We start from the raw sequence: 23,874 nt of genomic DNA, 5'->3' as shown, positions 1-23,874 counted from the left end.
CCCGACCCCCACACTCCTAATCCTCCCCCCACAAAATCCATATAGCTTTCTGGTAAAAACTGACTTCAGTGGAGCTTTGACAGTTTACACCAGCGGAGAATCTGCCCATAGATCCAGTTTCTCCAGGCCATATGTGCCTGACTTATATTACTACCTGTCTGGCTAGATTGTAAACTAAGTGAGGCAGAGACCACATCCTCCTCTGTCTTTTGTACAAAGCTGAGCACACCAACAGAGCACAAGAGCACAACACATCATAACAATAAACCAAAAACCAGTGGTGTTCAGTTTTTCAATTTTATAGCGAGTCTTGTGATATTTGGGACTTTTCTTCCAGCCTCAGCTGCTGGGGCCATGTGATTACTTGAAAATCTCACTTTCAATTTTTTTTAAAAAAGTAAGTTTCTAGCCCTTGTAGTTGCAGAGAAAATGTTGAACATGTAAATCCTAACCGCTGCAACACCAGAATCCAAATAAAAGGAACCACATATTTATTATTTTTAAACAGGTCTTGATTTTTGAACAAATCTCATGCATGAGTTTATGGGGCCTGGCTCATGACATTTTAACAGTTGGAGTTGGCAATACAGTATAACCTCAGGGTTACGAACACCAGAGTTACAAACTGATCAGTCAACCACACACCTTTATGCAACCAAGCAGCAGCAGAGACCAAAAAGAAAAAGGCAAATACCATACGGTACTGTGTTAAATGTAAACTACTACAAAAATAAAGGGAAAGCAGCATTTTTCTTCTTCAGAGTAAAGTTTCAAAACTGTATTAAGTCAATGTTCAGTTGTAAACTTTTGAAAGAACAACCAGAACGTTTTGTTTAGAGTTATGAACATTTCAGTTACGAATAACCTCCATTCCCAAGGTGTTCGTAACGCTGAGGTTCTACTGCACTGCAAAACAGTGTTAGATCTGCTCAGAGTGTTTGATGTCCTTAGATCTTTTAGTATTTAAAAAAAAATAAATAAAACCAAACATATCCAAATGGCATCCGCAAGTTTTATCTTGTTATGCAGTCGTGTATTGCTAGATCTCATTTTTACAAGCATAGTTCCACCGCAACATATGTGGCTTTCAGCAACTTTGGACACAGCAAATTAAACATGTTAATAGTAAGAGTTTGCATTTACATCGTAACTTTCACCCAAGGATCTCAAAGCACTTTACAAACATTAAAACAGCTATTGTGAATTAGGTCTGATCCTTACTTGACAGATGGGTAAACTGTAGCACACAGAGATTATGTCACTTGGCAAGGGATACCCAGTGAGTCAGCAGCAGAGTTGGGAACAGAACCCAGGAGTAGCGCTGGGTGAATAACTGAGTTTTCAGTTCAGGGGCAATTCTGGGGGGAAATATAATTGGTTTGAGTTGAAATGAATCTGGATTTTTTCAGAAGTTTTGGCAAATAGAAAAGGCCTGTTTCAGGTCAGTTCCAGAGCAAGGATTTGAACGTGGGTCATCCCAGGTGAGGGCCTTAATCACTTGGCTTAAGATGATTGGTGAAGTGCCAGGGGGCAGCAGCAGCACCTCCTCTTCTGCCTCTACCTCTTCTGGCTGTTTTGTGAATAGCTGAAACTATTCATGTCAAATTCACAAATAGTTTTGGGTCGATTGAAACTGCATTTTTTTGTTAAATAAAATATTCGCCTGAAATATTTCACCCAGGTCTGCTCAGGAGTACTGGCTCCCACACCCTTGCTCTAACTTCTAGATCACACCCTCTTGCCCTTTATTATATCATTACATTGTGTAGATTGTTGCAGAATAGTTAGAATGAACTATTAGCCTGTGTGTGTTACAGACTGCACAAAGTTCTGGGAGAAGTTTAGGAAGCAGATTCACAGAGTATGACTCTTTCTTTTATGATGACCTATTGCACTGAACTGAATGGAATTCTTGCACCACTGATTTCAATTGGACTACATGTAGTGAGAATTATTGTATGTAGTGTTTAATCTTGCGTAGTGTTTAATCTTGCATAAAAGTATAATGTATAGTAAGAATGATCCAAGTGATACTGTAAAAAGCAACAGAGGGTCCTGTGGCACCTCTGTTGCTTTTTACAGATTCAGACTAACACGGCTACCCCTCTGATAATTGACACCAAGTGATACTGTACATGGTGAGATATGGGTAGTGTTTTGTCCATGGATGTGACCAATATAACATATATTACAATTAAAAATTATAGAAACCAGCCTATTGATCTGATGGCATTTAATGATTAAGATTTTGAATCCTTATCACTAGAGGTAAGAGAGCTAATACCTTCACCTTGAATGTTTGGAGGGGGCTGGAGGTGGGGAGAGATGCATTATACCACTGCCATGGCACTGTCTACAGATGGATTTGGATAAGAAGCAAGGTTGGATACAGGGAAGGAAGGTCCTGCTGGAGGCCTAGTGTTGTATTTAAATAGGATTGATAAGGGATAAGAAGGGAAGATGGGAATATGGCTAGTCAGAAAGGTTAAAGGCTCAAATCACCCCAGTTCTCCTGCTTAAACTTTGAATATTTGTTGCCAATTGGATCTGGTTAGCTCAGAAGAACTTAGCTGTTATGGAAAATCCACAAGGAATTCCATCATTTGATGTCATATAGCTATACACATGGTCATCAGCAGGTTTGGGGGATCCAGCACACACACCTCTGCCACCTGAGCTAACAGAGTAACTGATAGCAGCAGGAGGTTATCATTCTTTATGTGGGCCAGCACTAGAGGTGAATGGGACGCTTTGTCAGTGGGTTTCACAGATACTTGCTGACAGCAGAGGAATGGAGAGACTCAGGAAATTTGGGTTCTACTCTATGCTCTCCAGAGGAGTGTGCTGTAGTGGTATGTCCCAGTCCCAATCAAGTCTCTCCCCCACAGCTGTCTCTTTGTCCCAGTCATTCCTAATCTCCTTGTTCAGCAAGTCCTAATGTCATATCTTGGGATTCTCCATCCCACTCCCAGTCCCCACCAGCTCCTTGTCACCGGTGCCCTTGCCCAGCCAGACCCAGTTCTACCCAGCTCCTCATCTATTTTGAGTCTCCACTCCCCTGGAGACTGGTCTCCAGTCACCCCAAAACCCTAATTTCCCATCCCCACTGGCTTCAAGTCCCAATTTCTCTCCCTGGGCACCTCACTGAGTATATCTCCCCCCACCCCCTTCCCTGCAGCTCCTTGTCCCAGTCTCTTCATCCAGCCAGTCCCAATTCTCCCCCACAGCTCCTCATCTGATCTCCATCTTTCCCTCAACTACCGGCTTCTGCTTCCCCCATTTCCATCCGTAGCTTCCAGTCTCCTGGCCCAGCCAATTGCCCTCCACCCCCAGTCTCTGTCTTACCCAGCCTCTCAGTCCCAGTTTCCCTCCCAACCCAACTGCCAGTCCTAGCTTCCCTCTCCCCAACCTGGCAACCTCCAGTCCCAGTCTGCCTTCCCCTCCCCATACTCCTTTTTCCAATCTAATCCCCCAAGCAGGTCCAGCCTTTGTCCCCTCTGCATTAGAATTGGGCAGCTTCCTCCTCTATACGGCCAGGGGTGTCACTGAGAGCAGAGGAAAGACTGCTCTCCGGGCTGGTCTACACTAATGTAAATCAATCTAAGGCCTGGTCCACACTAACCCCCCACTTCGAACTACGATACGCAACTTCAGCTACATGAATATCGTAGCTGAAGTCGAAGTACCTTAGTTCGAACTTACTGCGGGTCCAGACGCGGCAGGCAGGCTCCCCCGTCGATGCCGCGTACTCCTCTCGCGGAGCAGGAGTACCGGCGTCGACGGCAAGCACTTCCGGGATCGATCTGGGATCGATTTATCTAGACAAGACGCAATAAATCAATCCCAGAAGATCGATTGCTTACCGCCGGACCCGGAGGTAAGTATAGACGTACCCCAAGTTATGCTAGTTCAGTCATGTAAATTACGTAACTGAAGTCAATGTAATTTAGGTCGATTTACATGGGTGTCTGCACCATGCTACATCGATGGGAGACACTCTCTCGTCAACATAGCTTCCGTCTCTCAAGGAGGTGGAGTACAGACGTCGACGGCAGAGTGCTCTCCCATTGACTTAACGTGTCTTCAACAGACCCGCTAAATCGACACTGCTGCATCGATTGCAGCAGTGCCGATTTAGCCAGTAGTGTAGACATGGGTTAGGTGCTTGGACCTGGGCCAGCCCACAGCAGCCCAGAGCTGCAATTGCAGGGGAAGTCCTGCTCTTCCCAGGCTGGAGCATACACAGTGCAGATGGAACCTTCAGGGGATTTAATAATAAAACAGCTGGGCCAAGTAATCCACCATCTGTACAGTCTCCCTCACAACTAATGAAATTGATGCATGTAAATTAGCAGTAGAGTAAGGGTGGTGATTTGTTGAATTACCTCTGATATCACAATGGTCTAGGACTCTTTGCATGGCATAGATATATGCCTTACTGTATCTGTACAGCTCACGGGTGTACAGTCAAAAGGCTAAGGTTAAAAATTTGACAGTGACAGATTCTAGTGCAAATCCTAGTGATGATTGAACCTGGTGATATTCTGAAGAAAAACTGGTCTCAGCCATGCTTGTAGCTGTTTCTGTTGCTTCACACTGACTCAATAGACATTCTAGGCTTCAGAGTGACACGCGGACAAAGTGACAATCTTGGAATCGTATTATAGTTCAAACAAATCTCTACTGAGTATGTGTAAGCTGCAATTTTCAAAGACTTATAACTCGGTCAAATTTGGGCAGATTTTTGCAGGGACAGCAAAGGAAATGTACATCTCTGACACAAAGGCTACCGCCCTGCCAAATTTCAAGTCCACAGCATGTAGGCACTAGAGCTTTTTTAAGAAAAGGTCACCAGAAATTTTTAACGTGTGCAAAACTATGTATTTTCCTTAGCCTTCTTCTTGTAAAGGGTTGAACCGTTTGGCTGAAATTTCTAAAAATTTCAGCCTGAGGCAGACGCCCAGCATAGAAAATTTCATTCTGAGCAGTCAAAAGATTAGTAAAGTTATAAGCATTTGAAAACAGGTTTGACAACCTTAGCATTAGGTGGTGCTACCAGCCCCACCTATAATAAACCAAACAAACATTCAAAGGAGCTTTCAAGATGTGGCCAATCACCATCTTGATTAATTTGCTTGCACGTTGTATCTGTTGGTTCTCTTAGATTGTAAGCTCTTTAGGGGAAGGGTAATTTGGGGTAATAATGTAATAAATAATAATATTTCCTTGCTTTTACAGGTTAAGCTAGACCCCCAGTGAATTTTAATTACTGCCTTTTTTGTGTGGCAAGGACAGCAGGTCATAAAACTTCCCGTATCTTGTTGGACCTCCCTAAGACAATGACTAAAATGAGAGCTGGTCTATACACGGTTTTAAGGATTTCACCCATTCTTCTGAAGGAGGGGCCAAGGGAATAAAAAAACAGGTTGTTCCCTAATGCTTCAATATATGCCAACCTTTTCTTCACAAAATCTCATTACCTCTCCTCCTCATTGGCAGCAGCCAGCATCCCCCACCACCCCTGAGCAATTAGAAAGGCAGGTGGTCATTAGAAAGACAGGAACGTTGCTCTGCACCAGTCACCAGGGGATGCTGAAGCTCAATGTGGATGCTATACCATCCCTCTCTGGATGCTGACTACCATCTCTGCACTGCTCCAATACTTTTATTTTGACCAAATTCAAATTCTCAGCAATAACATTTCCTTTCGGGAGCAGGGAGGGGAAAGAGAGAGAGAGGACTCCCTTGTGTCACAGAAGTTTCCACCAGGAGCTAAACAAACCTGATGACCATCCAATCAAGACTCGCAAGCACTAGGAGAGCTCCACCAGACGACACTCTTAGCAAAATATAGTGCTTCCGCCTAGACTACTAGATGTAGATTATTGAGAAAGTACTAGTCAGTAATGGGATTTATATGCATTTAACTATGATTGTATAGAACAAAACCCCAAAAGGGTTTTTAACACCAGTTCAAAGGATGAAGGTCTCAGACAGGATAGTGATGAGCACTGTATAAAAACCATGACTGACAGATAGAATCAATAACGTACACATGACTGCTTTTGCAATTGAGTTTGATGGATTTACTTATCCAGTTACCAAAACAGCAGGAGATCATTTCATGTGCTAGTAACCAGATAATGCATTTTTAATGTCTTAATGTTACCAAGGCTCTTTATGGGTATTTTGATACAACATATTTTTCCTGTGTGCAAAAATGTATAGAATGAATGTTAAGCATGAACCACAAGTTGAAAAATAAAAGGTGTCTTAAAGTATGTCTACATTCGAGCTAGAGGTGTAATTTCCAGAGTGGGTGGACGTATGCGTGCAGCTCTGATCAAGCTAGCTTGCTAAAAAGAGCAGCCCAGCCACCGTGGCACAGGTGGTGGGACTGGCTAGCCGCCCAGAACACAGTCCCACCCAGGACCTTAGGCATGCACTCGAGTGGCTAACCCATCTTGCTGCCACAGCTAGGTGTCTGTTAGCACGTTAGCTCGATTATAGCTAGCGCATGTATATCGACCTGAGCTGGAAATTACAGCCTCAGTTTGAATATAGACATCAGTTTAGAAAGGGCCAGTTTAGATTGGCTAGTGCTATAATCTAAAGCAGAGTTTCCCAGTTTCACTACAGTATACTTCCCCCTGCAATCAGATAATGTACTTGGGTTTCCCCGGAAGCAAACATCTTATAAAATAGGGTGCTGCGGGGTAAGAGGGGAGGGAATGGTGCATTTGGGCAGAATATTTTAATATTAGACAGTGGAAGTATTCTTGCTTTTTTGCTCATTCCCCCCTTGGACTTCTCAACTCAAAATGAATCAACTGAAGGTTAGTATTCAGTACTGATTATTCAGTACTGGATTCTAGCTTTAGTGAGTCTTACATAAAAACAGAAATAATTTACCTTTTCTTCACTGGCCTGGCTTAAATTCTCCTGGAATTATTTAACGCTTTCACACAGAGGTCAACCCAATACTTTCAGAAACCCTGATATACACAGTCAAATTCTGTAGACCGATTTTTCAAAATGTCTGACTCCGGGGGTCAGGAGGGAATTCTCGCCTCCTTTTTCCTGTCCACATACAGCTTTGCATAGATGGCTAGATGCATGAGGATATTCCACCTTCCTCTAAGATTCTGGTTATCAGCCACTGCTGATGCCAGGACACCAAGTTTGAACTGCTATAATAACTCTTATTTTCCAGGATGGAAATGTTAACAAAAATTTTGCTGAAAAGCCAGAATCATTCTAACATTCACCCACAAAAATTCTGACCACGGTAAATACGGAAGTAATTTATCGGTAACAAGACAATGGCAAAACTGCTAGGCTGACTTCAATGGGGCCAGAATTTCACCCAGTCTTTGCAGATTCTCACTGAAAAAGGCTGCATCTCATGCTTTGTGAGCAAAAGAACCGTTAAAAGGAGTAAAACCATCATGGTAACATGTGACTTTAACACAGATTTGAATGTTCTGACCTGGATTATAAATAGTCTTGTTCACCTGAATTTAGTCGCCTTAGGCCTGTACTCAAGCTTGCGGATAAGGCAGGGCTTGAAAGCCACCAGGCTGTGCAATCAAAAGGATAGTGTCCTTCACAGAGGAACTGAACACATAAGTCAGTTATGGACAGCTTGGTAATATACAAAGCTCATTTTTTAAATCCAATACACTTCTCCATGCAAAGCCTTTGAGTGGTTCCAAAGATGAGCATCAACAGCTGACTAAACTACAATTAGTGAATATAAACTACACTAAGTAGTTGGACAAATAAAACTAGTATTACATAATGGAAAAGAGAAGAAAGATGTGTTAAAGACGGAAAGTGTTGGCTTCAGTGACTGAACCAGCTGATGTAGGGAGAGGAATTGCATGATTGTTAGATGGGTGTGGCCTTCTGTACAGGTGTTTGGAAAGTCTAGATCAGTGGTCTCCAAACTTTTTTGATCGCGCACTCCTATCAGTAAAAAAATTTTGAGCACGCACCCCCTGCCGCGCCGGCTCTACCATTTTTGCCGAAGCAAAACAAAGCGCTCCTCCTGCTGCGCACCCCCAAGGATCCTCTTGCGCATCCCCTGAGGAGACCGCTGATCTAGACCAGTGGTTGATAAACATGTGCCCCTAGCAGTTCTATTGCTTTGAATGGTTCTGCAGTTTGCAAAGGATGACACACAATCTCCTATACCAGTGGTTCTCAACCATGGGTCCGGGGCCCCCTGGGAGGCCATGAGCAGTTTTCAGGGGGGTCCACCAAGCAGGACCAACCAGTGTTAGACTCACTGGGACCCAGGATAGAAAGCCTAAGCTCTGCTGCGCAGGGCTGAAGCCCAGGGCCCTGAGCCCTGCCATCCGGGGCTGAAGCAGAAGCCTATGTGTTATTTTTAAAAAAAAGCAGTTCCCATTTTACATAATAAGAAATATGAATGATTAAAACCTACTGAAGAGATTACATGGATCAGATTACATGGATCAAATTACATTTTTTCTCCACTTGCAGAAATCATGACAAAGAGGAAATGCATCATTAACCATGCAATAAAATGAAAGAGTTGTAGGAGCCTCTTAAAACTTAAGAAAAATATTTATTTCACTAGCTGATTTTGTCCTGGGAAAACATTGATTTATGTCCTAGAGCTTAAAATGAAGACAAATTTTGAGGTTTATTTTAACAACTTGTTCGTGCTTCAGGACCATGAGTTATATTAGCACAGTTCTGTGAACACTTGGTTAGTTAACCAGGACTACAGAATTAGTCCAAGGTTTATTTACATACATAGCTTATAAAATTCAGCAATGGAGTAATGTGAATTTAAAAATATATTTGAAATCCAGAAGATGTGGCTCAGATAACTAAGATAGATCAAATACTGGGTTCGAACCTATTTGTTGGGTTTCTTTATGTCTCGATTGTTTCATTTTAATGGCTTAACCCCTTGATACTAGAGCATGATCTCCAGTGACAGTAGCAGGCACACTGTAATTTCGTAGTGCAGTGAAGGACCCCAATCCTAGCTATTATCCAGTGAAATGAGCATCATCTCAGTGAAGTAACATTTGATTTGAGCTGACATTTCAACTTGTTACACTCGGAATCCCGTCTCCATTAAAACGGCCAAAGGTGCTGCCGTAGCTCTGTAACCAGCTGAGCCGGCAGGCAGTCCTCACTGAAGCTTCTACAGTGCTGCTCCGTACCAGAGTGCTACTGGATATGAGCACAATATAGTACGAGTCCTTCCACGTATGGCTGAGAGCATTTTTTTTCTGCACCCTGCTCATCTTTTCCCAGCCTTCCATCAAGGTGAAGGGAGGAGAAAGGAAGCTAAATCCTAAAGCTGTTCCTGGACCTAGGTCTTTTTGAGGACTGCACACTATCTAATGAGCTAATGGCTAAGCTATTCCTTGAAGGCAGGGGTAGGGTGACCAGACAGCAGATGTGAAAAATTGGGACAGGGGGTGGTGGGTAATAGGCGCCTATATAAGACAAAGCCTCAAATATCAGGACTGTCCCTATACAATCAGGACATCTGGTCACCCTAGGCCGGAGTAGCTCTGGAACTGACAGTGCCATATAAACTCTTCCGGATCACCCAGCTCACCGGGGAGGGGTGCAGGTTACACCATCCCATAGGAGGAGGTTATGTGCTTGCCTCTATGCTGCTGGCCAGAAATACTGACTGGTGCAGGGAGAGATATGGCCCTGTCTCCTTTGGGATGGCTTCCACTACAACAGGCCCTGGGGGACATTGCTCCTGGGGGACCCCAGGGATTGTGCTCATGCCTGGCTTTTGGAGGGGACATAAGGTACATAGGGAGGGTGGTGATCCCTCCCCTACCTTATACACCTTATGCAATGATCAGGAACAGCCTGGCCCTACAACTACTGAAATCCTGATCAGCACCTGTCTTGACTGGACGCACTGTACAGTGTGGATTAGATTCAATCTATTTTAGCTTTTAGGCAAAACAGATTTCCCCCCACCCCCATTTCTTCAAACTGGTGTTGGAATTGGCTAATTAAAAGGATTTAAACAATCTTAACACTCTAAACAGAGCAAACTGGTTCTGAATTATTAAGCAACATTTTAGATGCATTTGAATAACCTTAAGTGACTTAACTGCCACCTGATCCTAAGCTATGTCTCAGATAAATAAATGTGAAATACTGTAGAAGTCTTAGCTTACTACGGCTTCCAGATACAGTAAATAAAGAGCTTAAGTCTCCAGTACACTGTCTGCAAAAGACACTCTAAAATAAATGGTTTACACTGGTGTACACTTAAAGTGGAAAGCGAAGAAAAAACTGCAGGGTTTAATTTTGATTTCCAGAGGACACTTGTAAGCACAGAATGTACAAAGCTCTACCAATGCCCTTGCATGGTGCTATGGAGTGCTGTATTGCTGGAGGGGGTGTCTTTCAAATACCATGAAAAACCAAGGTCAGGAACATTCTGGTTAGTCATTAAAGATGCCATAGCACTTTCGCAAGCACAGGCTGTTAATTTTGATATCCTGGCCAAATTCCAGTCTGGTTAATTCCATTCTGGTTACTTAAACTGCCCCCTGTAGTATCAATTGGATGTGGCATCCTTCGCTTTCTGATCTAACATATCAAGAAAGGCCTGCTCTGTAAGATGTACAAAGGCCTCAGGAAGACTTCTGCAGACTTCTCCATGGGAAGAAGTGATAGCATACTGGGCTCCGGATGGATTTTGTAGCTGGCACACTTGGCGGACTATCACTGAGGGTACGTGGAGGGCTTTCAGGCTGGAAGAAGGCTCATGGAAAGGCCAAAAGGTCAGCGAGTACTGCTGAAAGAGCAGGCTCATGTTTCTAGGGCTAGCTCTCCTTTTTGCTGTGTTGTTAAATAGCTGCTGTGTTAACATGCAAGAGGTGGCTGCGTTTCAGTGGTGGGTAAAGGGATTCTTGGAAGGAACCATAAAAACACATGTAGACTGTGCGAAAGCCAACAAGTACATTTCACATCAAATACCAAAAGGGCATCCCCCTCCTTTAAAAAGGTCTGTATGTATACATACAGCCTTTGCACATGCATCTCATGAAAAAACTGCACTGAACACGTAGCATTGTAATCAGCAGGCTAAGCTTGTATTTACCATACAGATATTTCTACACAAACAACTTACGTGGCCAGAAAAAACAAACCTCTTCAAAGGTATTAGTCAGGAATCCACTAAGCAGCCAGATTCACTGGTGTGAAATATAGCTTTGGGCTTGGCATCCATTTTGCCATGGCAGCAGTACTGAAGGATAAAGGTGGTTAGTATTCACTTAGTGTCAGTGGATAGACAGCACAGTCAGTGAGGAAGTCCCAGTAACAGTCGCTGCACGTGCTTAAATGCGTTGAAATGTTACTGCTGTTTTTAAACAACAAGTAGTGTCTAGAAAAGGTTAATCTGTGTATTTACTCGTGTAGAAGTTTGTATTTACAGTAGGGTTATGATACCGACTTTAAGTTAGCCAAGCATATCTGTGTAAACAACAGGAAGATAGAACTAATGAATTTTTATTTACTGGAGATGTGGAAATATTTCAACAACATTTTGTTGGGGCATCTAAACTGAGGGCATTAAAAAGAGTATTCTTTACAGCTGGTTGAAAATTTTCTGAATGAACAGTTTTCTGTCAGCAAATGCTGACACAAAATCAAAATGTGTCAGAGGAATGTATCGATTTTGTCAAAATTTTCAATGAAAAATTGTCGAAGAGCTTTATTTTGACAAGGTCAAAGACTGGCATTTCATCTTCATTGTTTTAACTTTTATTATACTTTATAAAAAGCTGAAATAATGAAGTCGAAATGAAGCGTTTTGACTTTATCAAAATAAAGTGTTTTGATAAAATCATTTTGATATTCCCCAAAAAACTGCAATAAGGGTAGACACACTGTCCATGTACCAGTGAGCGTTACAAGGGACTTACTGTGCACAGCATTTAAATACAGGAACAATATAGCGTAAAGAGCAAAAGGCTTGTTTTTGTTCTGTTTTAAGTAAGTTGGAAGACCTGTAACATAGGAGACATTTTGGGATTGCTCTTCACTTTGGTTCCACTGAAAATGGGATTACATGCTTAGATGGAGTATAGTTAATTAGCGATTAATGGGATTCCACACATGCTACTTCAGACTCTGGCTAGAGTATTGTTTCAGCTGCACTGGTGAACATTCTTTGTTATTTTGAGAAAAGCAGTAACATGAATACAAGAAATGGGACGTTTCCTGTGTATGACTCCATCTCCTCCCTTGGGCAACAAATTCCCAAGGTGAATTAGGATTCCCGAAGTGTATTAAGATGATAGAAAAATAAAGTGAAATGCCTTCATTTATACTAAAATTAGATAGTATGAGAGGGGAACATGTTTGAAAGCTAAGCTCCAAGAAGTAACCTCATTAACCACACATATATGAACTGAAGCATTAACAACAGAAAATGAATTCAGTCATTGGATGAAGATTCACATACACCTAATCTCTAAACTAAGCAGCAAATTGCACATACACAAGTGCCAGAAATTCCACTCATGTTTGATCACACATTTTCATGCAACCAAGTCTCCCAAGTCTATGAATTATGGATACTGTATCATAGAGAAACAATTAATACATTTTCTTTCTCAAATGCAATGACAGATATTTTGGTTTAGCATAGCGTATCGTCATCATTGCATCCACTTGTGACGCACACATTGGTGCACTTTACATGGTTCAGATTAAGAGAAAAATAGCATTCCCCAAATTTAGGGAGCAAATATATTATGACCATGCACTCGCTATCTAGTGTACTGGGACAGGGAAAACAATATAGCCAGTAGGCTAAATGCCAGTGACTCCAGAACTTGCATTTTAAACATGGCTAGGCTCAGGCTTAGAGGTATTGCCAATGTAATAGTTATAGGGGTATCTACTGAGAACACTATATACCCATAGCTTGAGGTACCCTGTTGGGATGGATACCCAAATTATACAGAGCTACTTAAACTTCAGCTCATGATACATCTCACACCCTGTAAATTTCAAAGCAAATCCAATTTGAAATTCATGGTACATGGTTATAAGAGATAAGGATTAAAAGGGCTTTTTTTGAAAATTTACATTAAAAAAATGTCCCAAATGAAAACCTCATTCATTCTTCCACCATTATTAATAATGCCGCCACCACCACCACGCTTTTCATCAGTACATCTTGAAGCGCTTTACGGAGGTCAGTGTCATTAATTCCATTTTCCAAGTGGGGACACTAAGGATATAGTTTCAAAGTACCATGAAAAACTGCTCCCATTTTCTATTTTATGGCAAGATCAGAGCAAGCCAGAGGGATAGGCAAACCGGATGACCACCTCGTGTGTCAAAGGATAGGGAAAGCAGTGGAATTAGTGATGGTTGTTTGTCCCCAATTGTTGATCTACCTTCCACCATGACAGTAATTGCTTAAATAGCAAGTGCTTTATTTTTGGGGTCATTAATTCAGACTGACTAAAGGTACAATGTAATAATTTAATACAATTAATCGTCTAATATCTGGTCCTGGGCAAAATTCCACACCACTGTGAATGATCTGTGCCCTGTACAGTTCAAACCTATCCAACTTCATAGATAATGTTGTTGTGTTTTACTAGTGTTCACATGTTCTGTCATGTTTATGTACAGAACAAGCAATACAAGGTATTTGTTGCTTATCTTGTAGTTGGCCAGCAAATGCAACAACCGTGCTAAAAAGCAGAGTGGGAACATTTCAGGTTCCACAGTTCCAGAGATATTCCCTATTTTTAAAATGGGGAATTCTGTTAGAACTAGTAGAATCTTTCTAACTGGTGGAAGTTTTTAAGGGCGCCCAATGTATGCTGTTTATGCTGCTTTTAGGGATTTGTCATTTATATTTTTCAGATAAGTACAACACTTTCACATTAAAAGGTGGAGAATTTTACCCCCTCCTGCTCCCAGCCCCATCTCCCCCACACAAAAGAAGTCCTTCAGAATCACAGTCCTATATGCAAACTACAACTTGACAAGAAATGTATTACATAGCAAGGAGTTAGAGGTTGATCCAATATAAACACAAGATTTTAGGAGTGTATCTTGTAACTTGCATTGCATGCCCTACTACCATGTATAGCGGGAGTGGGCAAACTTTTTGTCGCGAGGGCCACATCTGGGTAGGGAAATTGTATGGTGGCCCATAAATGGGGGTTGGATGCAGGAGGGGGTGAGGTCTCCGGCTGGGGGTTCGGGCTCTGGGGTGGGGCCAGAAATGAGGAGTTCAGAGTGTGGGAGGGGGCTCTGGGCTGGGGGTGCGACCAAGGGGTTCGGAGGGCGGGAGGGGGATCAGGGATGGAGCGTGGGATGGGGTCAGGGTTGCAGGCTCCAGGCAGCGCTTACCTCAAGCAGCTCCCGGAAGCAGTGGCATGTCCCATCCCCCCCCGGCTCCTATGCAGAGGTGCGGCCAGGCGGCACTGCATGCTGCCCCATCCACAGGCCAGCAAACGGGGCCAATGGGAGCTGCAGGGGCGGAGCTTAGGGCGGGGGCTCCATGCGGAGCACCCTGGCTGCCCCTACGAATAGGAGCCCACTGCTTCCAGGAGCCACGCGGAGCAAGCCCCCAACCCCACTCCCTGGCAGGGGCTCGAGGGCCAGATTAAAACATCTGAAGGGCCGGATGCGGCCCCTGGGCCATAGTTTGCCCACCCCCGGTGTATAGAATACCTTGGAGTTTATTATCTACGATACTAAAATGCCTTCAATATTTGAATTAGATCACTCTTCTAAATTCATAAATTGAAATATTTTTACCATACATAGTTATACATGAGATTGATATAAACTAATTTATTTACTAATAAAGCAGCAAAAGGCCTTCCAGCTTCCTTTAAGATTATTTTAAACCAACTTTCCTACTGCCACTAAATCTCCTCTACCATTCTTTTGGCACACAAATCTAGCCATCTCTTGATTTTACCTATATTCATTGCTTCATTTGCTTTACTGTTTTTTTTGCTGTTTTTACTTAGTATGTTTTTACTTACTTGGGTTTTTCCCAAGATCCTAACTCATCAATGTACTTAGTTTTCAGATGATCACTCATTAATGTGAAATAATAATAAATACTTAGGCACAAATTTTCCAGCTTTTCTTCATCTTGATACTTATATAGCAACTCTCACCACGGTATCTAAAGCCTAAAGCCGACTCATTGATTCCAAAGGTTGCTACAGGTGCTCAGCAACTTTAAAAATTAGGCTATTTATTTAGTTGCTTAAATATGATTTAGGAGCCTAAAATGAAGGCACCCAGTTTTGGAAATCTTGGGTTTAAGATTTATGTAATGTTTTCCATCTGAAGTTCTTAAAGTGCTTTATGAAAGTGGGTAGATATCAGTATTCCCATTTAATGGGAAGAAAACTGAGGCAGAGAGAAGTTAAGTGACTTGCCCAAGGTCACACAACCGAATCAGTAGCAGAGATTGGAATAGAAGCCAAGTTTCCTGACTCCCTTATCAATCCTCCTCCTCTCTTACTTTATGTAGCACTTTTCATCCTGAAAAATCCAAAGAGATCTATCAATTTTATCATTATTTTGAAAGTTACAATAAGATCACTGATGTCTATACTCTTCTAATGAGAGCACTGCCAAGCTAACAGGGCCCCTACTTTGTAATTAAAAGGCATTCCCTGGGCTAGGTAAACTGCCTAACATTGTCCATACTGGAAAGAGTACTTTTCTCCATTTAATGAGGCTGCTGTTCTGAAGCGCTAGGGACTCTCATATTGAAGATGCCATTGTGGTGGAGTTTTAGAGGGTGGGGTGGGAGGTTAGTCTGTGTGTCACGTAATGTGACTCCTTGCTTCCTTGGGGATCAGGCTGTAGTGGGGCCTGAAGGGAAAAGGGAGCAGGATTTAGATCACTGACTGACTGGTGAGAAGAAGTGGAGGAGAAGGATCTGAACACTGCCAAGTCCTCTAAGTGGTTTGCCCCTTAACATTCCTTCTCCCCATTGATTTCAGAGTGTTTGAATGGCATTCTTCGGTGCATCCCTTTATGGAATTGATATTAGGTTGATATTTGTGCACTGCTTGTGTTTGCCGGCTTCCTAACACGCATGGGGTGATGCTGAGATTTATGGGATTGGAAGGCATTTCCCCGCCTCCCACTTCAAATCGGTCTCTCCTCTCCAACAGTTATAAGTACCATCAAAATAAAAGCCCATCTATGCCTTTTTCAACATCTCTTAACTGCCACTTCTGACAGGTTCTCTGATTAGAAATCAGTTTTTCTGCCTTTGAGACATGGCTCAAGACAAGCCATCAGATATCTACAATCCCGTTCACAGTTATGTCACAATCATCACAAATCAAGCCTGCTCTCAAGAGGATATGTTTGTTAAGTACAAATATTTCTACACCTTTTGGGGCGGGTTGTAATTTAAGATGACTTTTACAAACTAGATACTAATCCTGAAGCAACAGATGGCTGTTACAAAATAGCACTGCAAACACTCTGAGTTGAGTCCTATCCTTAGTGAACTTCCTGCAGAGGAGGAGACAAGGGTGGACCCAGCAAAGTGTCCCACACACTAGGCTCTCATGGTGCAAAAAAGACATAAAGTGAGCTTAACCAGCCACCTGAGGATTTCCCCGGCACGTGCAATCCCCGGGTGACAGAGCTAAACTACCACCACCGCAGCATATGGGGTGGGTGGCTGGTATGCTGCCAAGCCCCACCGCTCGGTGACTGACATAACTTGTGCTGCTATCTTTGCACCCCTTCCCAGCCTCAGGTTTTGCACTGATCACAGCTCAGCTGGACGCAAAGATTGGGCCTTTTATCTTTTATTTTTGTAGTAACAACAACTATACTATAAACAAAATCTAAGTTATAATGCAGCAGGCAATAAAAAAGGCATCTCGCCAAAGAAATCTAGTTTAAGAAAAGCGCTAGTGACCAGTGTCTATGGCAGGTTTAACCACAGATAAATTAGCAAACTTGAGGATCAGGGAGTTAGTTCAGCCTATAATGATCGTCACTCACACCAGATAGGACGTCATTATTTTTTTATACACTTCAAAAGAAGTTTTAGGTAGGAATAAGTGTGCTAAAGTATCCGATAACTCATTTACAGTTTGACAGAGCCCTTTCTACTGATGTCACAAATCACAAATTACATTAAGCAAAATGGACATCAACAGGAAGATCAGAACACAAAATCTGAACACCAGAACTTCATGTCCAGGAGAGAAGATGAAATGCTGCTCACCAAATGAACTTTGGGAGTATTATGCTAAGCAAGAGGGGTTCTACTTTCTTTTAAAACAGGGAATAAAGTTTTTGGATCAAACTCTAGTTTTGGATGTGTGTGTCCAGTCCTCACTGAATTTGACCCTTTACATTTTTTGCGTTAGAAATTAGTTTTTTATTTCCTCTGCCACTGAAAGTCTGGATTTTCCGATACAGCTTTTTACATAACATGTCCTAGGGCAGTGGTTCTCAAATGTCTTTTTTGCAGACCACTTGAAAATTGCTGAGAGTCTCGGTGGACCACTTAATGATCTTTCAAAATGTTGCTTGTACCGTTAGCTAACTATTGTAATAGTTGGATAAAAGTGCTATATAAAAAAAACCCTTAATAATAATTAACGGGGTTTTTTGGTTATACAAATCAAAGCACACAACTCATATTTTAATATCAGTAGTCTTACCTTTCTAATGCAATGGATGTGCCCTCTCTCCCCTGCCACAGCAACCCCTGAGCTGGGGCTAGGAAGGAGGGGAGGGAGTCTCTCCCCCGTCAGAACAGGCACAGAGCTGAGGCTGGGACTGAGGGCCGTCTCTCCCTGGCAGCCACAGCCCTGGAGCTGGGGAAAGTCGCTTCTTTCTCTGGCCGCCGCAGCCCTGCACATCCCAAATTCCCCCCACCCCCTCTTCTCACCCCACTGCCCCCTCCCATCTACCCCTATTTCCCCCAAGGCCACCACCTCACCTTACATGTGTGTCTTCTCCAGGGTCCAGGCACCTAATTAATAGAGCCATGCCTGCGCGGTTCCACTAATTAGGTGTGTGGCCCTTCATTCTCTCATGTGCGGCCGCCCAGGCACACACCTTAGAAGGAACTATCCGCGGACCACCTGAATGGAGCTCGCAGACACTGGTGATCCACGGACTACAGTTTGAGAACCTCTGTCCTCGGGCTCTCATGTTAGCTCCTGACTTACTTTGTGTCATGGAGCTTGACCATGTTATAACATACCAAGCCAACCTTCACCTTTCATGCTGTAACATACATGCCATCTTGAGACATACAACTAGGAATAAGGAGAATTTATTCACAGAAGGTATGTTCACTTACATCTCTCCTTGGAAAGGTGCCCAGCAGTTTGAACTCTCCCCAAGGGTATCCCTTGGAAGCTACAAAATCAAAGACAACCTGCAGCTTACTGCTGGCCAGGAATCGCCGCTCAAAGAACTCTCCGCTGGGTGTTCGGATACGCAGTTTGCTGACTGACTCAGTGCTCTCTTTTTTTGGCTCTGGAGGCAAAGCCTGCTCTAGAGATAGCCTGATAGCCTGAGGAAAGAAAAAGGACCATTTAGCTTCAATTTAACTACTTAGGCACGGGAGTTTTTTTATTTTTCATGCTAGAACTCCGAGAGGAATCACAGGGCTCCAGAACTTTACCTGTGCTTTATGTCTCAATGACAAAACCATTATTATGCATTTCTTAATAACAGCCCACCAGACAATTAATTAAAATAAACCCTTCCTTTATAACACATAATTAAACCTACTGTTTACTGCATGATGGAGAGAGGTAATTTAATTGTTTGGCAAAAAGGCATGAACATTTTTGATTGAGAGAATAACTGTCAAGTGCTCAATTGGTTTCTGAAAGGTTACAAATTAAAGGCATTGCATGCATTTATTTTTGTAAATACTTTTTATTATCAAACTGTACTCCTCTAGGCAAAATAACTGACCATTTGAAACTAGGGAATCTCTTCCTCCCCCCAACAGCAATTCACAATGAAAACAAACCCCTACTTGTTAGATTTACTAAAAATACTTGTAACTGAAATGCTCTGATTGGGATATTTCTTCTCTATGTTTGAGGCATACAGGTTATTTAGCATATATGAGACACGAAGGTGGGAACAGCCATAGTCAGAGGAGGATCAGCAGGGAAAAAGCCAAGGCAAAAAAAGTGGATTTTAAGGCTAGATTAAAGGAGGAAAGGAAAGATGCTATCCACACAGAAATGGCTCCAAGCACCAGGATGCATTTTTGCTGCAACAGCTACAACAAATCAGCCAATATTTAATGGCTCAGCCGAGAGCAGAGTGAGAAAGTCTTTTTTTATGTGAATATAAGTAATAAAAAAAAATGTTGCTATTACTTTTTAAGTACATCAGAAGCAGGAAGCCTGCTAAACACCCAGTGGGGCGACTGGAAGATCGAGATGCTAAAGGAGCACTCAAGGACGACAAGGCCATTGCGGAGAAACTCAATGAATTCTTTGTATTGGTCTTCACGGTTGAGGATGTGAGAGAGATTCCCAAACCTGAGCAATTCTGTTTTAGTGACAAATCTGAAGAACTGTCCCAGACTGAGGTGTCAGTAGAGGAGGTTTTGGAACAAACTGATAAGCTAAACAGTGATAAGTCACCAGGACCAGATGGTATTCACCCAAGAGTTCTGAAGGAACTCAAATGTGAAATTGCAGGACTACTAGCTGTAATCTGTAACCTATAATTTAAATCAGCTTCTATATCAAATGACTGGAGGATAGCTAATGTGCTGCCAATTTTTAAAAAGCCCTCCAGAGGTGACCCTGGCAATTATAGGCTAGTAAGCCTGACTTCAGTACTGGGCAAACTGGTTGAAACAATAGTAAAGAACAAAATTGTCAGACACATAGATGAACATAATTTGTTGGTAGTAAACATGGTTTTTGTAAAGGGAAATCATGCCTCATCAATCTGCTAGAATTCTTTGAGTGGGTCAACAAGCATGTGGACAAGGGGAATCCAGTGTATTTAGATTTTCAGAAAGCCTTTGAAAAGGTCCTTCACCAAAGGCTATTAGGCAAAGTAAGCAGTCATGGGATAAGAGGGAAGGTCCTCTCATGGATTGGTAACTAGTTAAATGATAGGAAACAAAAGGTAGGAATAAATGGTCAGTTTTCAGAATGGAGAGAGGTAAATAATGGTGTCCCGGAGGGGTCTGTTCTGGGTCCAGTCCTATTCAACATATTCATAAATGTCCTGGAAAAAGGGGTAAACAGTGAGGTGGCAAAATTTCCAGATGATACAGAACTACTCCAGATAGTTAAGTCCCAGGCAGACTTTGAAGAGCTACAAAAGGATCTCTCAAAACTGGGTGACTGGGCAACAAAATGGCAGATGAAATTCAATTTTGATAAATGCAAAGTAATGCACATTGGAAAACATAATCCCAACTATACATATGAAATGATGGGGTCTAAATTAGCTGTTGCTACTCAAGAAAAATCTTGGAGTCATTGTGGATAGTTCTCTGAAAACATCCACTCAACGTGCAGCGGCAATCAAAAAAGTGAACAGAATGTTGGGCATCATTAAGAAAGGGATATATAATAAGACAGAAAATATCATATTGCCTCTATATAAGTCCATGGTATGCCCACATCTTGAATACTGCGTGCAGATGTGGTTGCCCCATCTCAAAAAAGATATATTAGAATTGGAAAAGATTCAGAAAAGGGAAAGAAAAATGCTTAGGGGTATGGAGTGTCTGCCATATGAGGAGAGATTAATAAGACTGGAACTTTTCAGCTTGGAAAAAAGATGACTAAGGGGGGATATGATAGAGGTCTATAAAACCATGACTGGTTGGAGAAAGTAAATAAGGAAGTGTTATTTACTCCTTCTCATAACACAAGAACTAGGGGTCACCAAATGAAATTAATAGGCAGCAGGTTTAAAACAAAAAAAAGGACATTTTTTCACACGACGCACAGTCAACCTGTGGAACTCTTTGCCAGAGGATGTTGTGAAGGCCAAGACTATAACAGGGTTAAAAAAATAACTAGATAAATTCATGGAGGATAGGTCCATAAATGGCTATTAGTCAGGGATGGGCAGGGATGGTGTCCCTAGCCTCTGTTTGCCAGAAGCTGGGAATAGGCAACGGGATGGATCACTTGTTGATTACCTGTTCTGTTCATTCCCTCTGGGGCACCTGGCATTAGCCACTGTTGGAAGACAGGCTACTGGGCTAGATACTTTGGTCTGACCCAGTATGGCCGTTTTTATAAAAGTAAGCAAATGTAAACATGTATCTAAAACCTATATATATTTGATTGCCGCCTTATTCACGCTCTATATGTTGCATGTCTCCTTAGATGGTAGCTCTTTGGGGCAGGAATTATAGCTACCTGTGTATTTGTTCTTGGCCACAATCCTGACCAGGGCTTCCAGGAGCTAGTATAATAGTGGTGGGCAAACTTTTTGGGCCGAGGGCCACGTCTGGGTGGGGAAATTGTATGCAGGGCCGGGGCAAGAGTTTGGGGTGCAGGAGGGAGTGCGGAGTTAGGAAGGGGGTCAGGGCATGGGATTGGGGCAGAGGAGGGGTGCGGGGAGTATGAGAGGGCTCAGGGAAGAGGGTTGGAGTGCAGGAGGGGGCTCAGGGCAGGGGTGTGGACTGTGGGAGGGGGCTCAGGGCAGGGGTTGGGGTGCAGGAGGGGTGCGAGGTGCAGGCAGGGATCTTAGGGCAGGGAGTTGGGGGGGGATGCAGGAGGGGTTCGAGTTCCGGCCTGGCGCTGCTTATATAAAGCGGCTCCGGGGTGGCAGCGGTGCACACCGGGGCCAGGGCAGGCTCCCTGCATGCAGGGCTGGCTTTAGGAAGTGCGGGGCCCGATTCGAATACCCGGCGGCGGTCCGGGTCTTCGGCAGCACTTCGGCGGCGGGTCCTTCACTCACTCTGGGTCTTCCGCGGCACTGAAGGACCCCACCGCCAAAATGCTGACGGAGACCCAAACCGCCACTGAGTGAGTAAAAATCAAAAAGGCGCCTAAGTTAGGCGCTCTTCTTTAGGGTGCAGGGCCCTCTTAGGCGCGGGGCCCAATTCGGGGGAATTGGCCTAAAGCTGGCCCTGCCTGCATGCCTGCCCTGGCCCCGCACCGCTCCAGGAAGCACTGCGGCCCCTGAGGGAGAGGGGACAGAGGGCTCTGTGTGTGCTCCCCTTGCCGCGCCTCCAGGTACCTCCCCTGAAGCTCCCAATGGCCGCCAATGCATGTGGAGCCTTCTGCCCCCCTGCCCAAGGGCCGCTTCTGAGAGCTGCACGGGCCCGCGGCGCCATGGGGGGCAATCCCACGGGCCAGATCCAAAGCTCTGAGGGGCCAGATCCAGCCTGCGGGCCGTAGTTTGCCCACCCCTGTAGTACAACATGAATCCTGTGGCCAGGATTTTCAAAAGAAGATGCCTGCTAAATTAGTTTGGCCTGATGTTCTAAAGGAGCCTACACTAAGGTACCTGTTGGTAAAAATCTTTACAGTAATAATTGGGGGGAAAAAAGGCACAAAGAGAAAGATTTTTCAAAGGCAGTTAAGTGCTTAGTTCCCATTGATTTTCAATGGGAGTTAGACACTCAATTGCCATTTGTGTCTTTGAAAATCTTCCCCATAGTCATTTAGTGAGGGAAATGAATTACATTAAAGGGACAGAATGAGGCAGAGGCAAGGGTACAAGATCATTTAAACAATCTGCTTCTTACATGCAGACATTGGGGGAAATTATATCTCAATATAAATAATTATACATAGAGCTTCACATGGGTTTTTGCAATCCCAGGCACTTTCTGTGTGAATCTAAGAGTTTTTTAACATCCTTGTGGCTCAAATTCATGTTTATGTGTCTGCTATGAGATTATATTTTAAATAATATAATTAAATAGATTCTATTTCCTTTCTCTCCTTCCTCAACCACCTGCTTACTATCCTTCTGTTTTGACATTTCCCCACATAGTATAATAACAGATGCTACATTATTTACTGAACTCAATCAATTATATTACAGAAAAATAAACAACAGTAGCTCATTAGAGCTCTTTTCTTTGTGCAAAGAATACGTAGCTCCCCAAAGTAACCAGTCTCCAAGGCTTCAACATAAAATGACAATATACAATGGATATTCCACACCAGTGAACCAAGTTAGAAAACAATTATGAGCTGGATAACATTAGCAACTCTTGGGCCTGAACAAGCAAGCTGAATTTTGTTGCTAAAAAAAGGATGTTCAGTATGTGAATAGATCAATAGCCAGATTTCAAATATATGGAACTGAACATAAAGCCCCTTATGTAAGCAAACACTGTTACAGAACAACAGACTATAGATAATCCGTACACTTGAACATGGGCAGTGTTAGTAAACAGCATTGTTAAAATCTCTTTTGTTTGGCTAAGCAAACAGATCCTATTCTTTTCATTATTGCAGTTTGTATTAAAACAAGGAAGCCCAGGTATAGTTTTAATCAGGGACTGGTTTTGCTGCTTTTATGTAAGAAAACAGTTTCCAAAAGGCCATTGTATTAGAAAAGGCAGGGTAGTAAGCACAATGCAGCGGAAGGGAATTATTGTTTCTATGTGTGCACAATTACTTTTAAAGAGAGAAAGAAAACACACTAATTACATGAATTAGAAGATAAGCAAGGCAATTTCTCAACAGTCTGCTACAATACTAGTTTACGTGAGTTCAATTGCTAATAACTTTACAGAATACAACCTGTTAATTATTCACAACAGAATTCTCACATTCCTATTTTCTGCAATACTCCTCTAGTTTCCCTCTAATGGTCTCTTACCTTAATTCCCATTCTCGACTT

The 23,874-nt window shown here is 42.8% G+C and overlaps 1 protein-coding gene across 2 annotated transcripts in view; it reads right to left on the bottom strand.

Annotated features, from left to right (window-relative positions):
* FAF1 (Fas associated factor 1) overlaps positions 1 to 23,874 on the bottom strand; it is a 320,478-nt gene that overhangs the window by 7,048 nt on the left and 289,556 nt on the right. For both annotated transcript variants that reach the window (XM_034778048.1, XM_034778049.1), the window contains one exon: positions 18,368 to 18,583. In XM_034778048.1, coding sequence (XP_034633939.1) covers positions 18,368 to 18,583 — 216 coding nt within the window. The remainder of the gene's footprint in view (positions 1 to 18,367; positions 18,584 to 23,874) is intronic.

This window comes from Trachemys scripta, chromosome 8 (genome assembly GCF_013100865.1).
Source record: "Trachemys scripta elegans isolate TJP31775 chromosome 8, CAS_Tse_1.0, whole genome shotgun sequence".
Taxonomy (NCBI): domain Eukaryota; kingdom Metazoa; phylum Chordata; order Testudines; family Emydidae; genus Trachemys; species Trachemys scripta.
The sequence above is the reverse complement of the archived record's forward strand: the minus strand, read 5'-3'. Positions and strand labels throughout refer to the sequence as shown.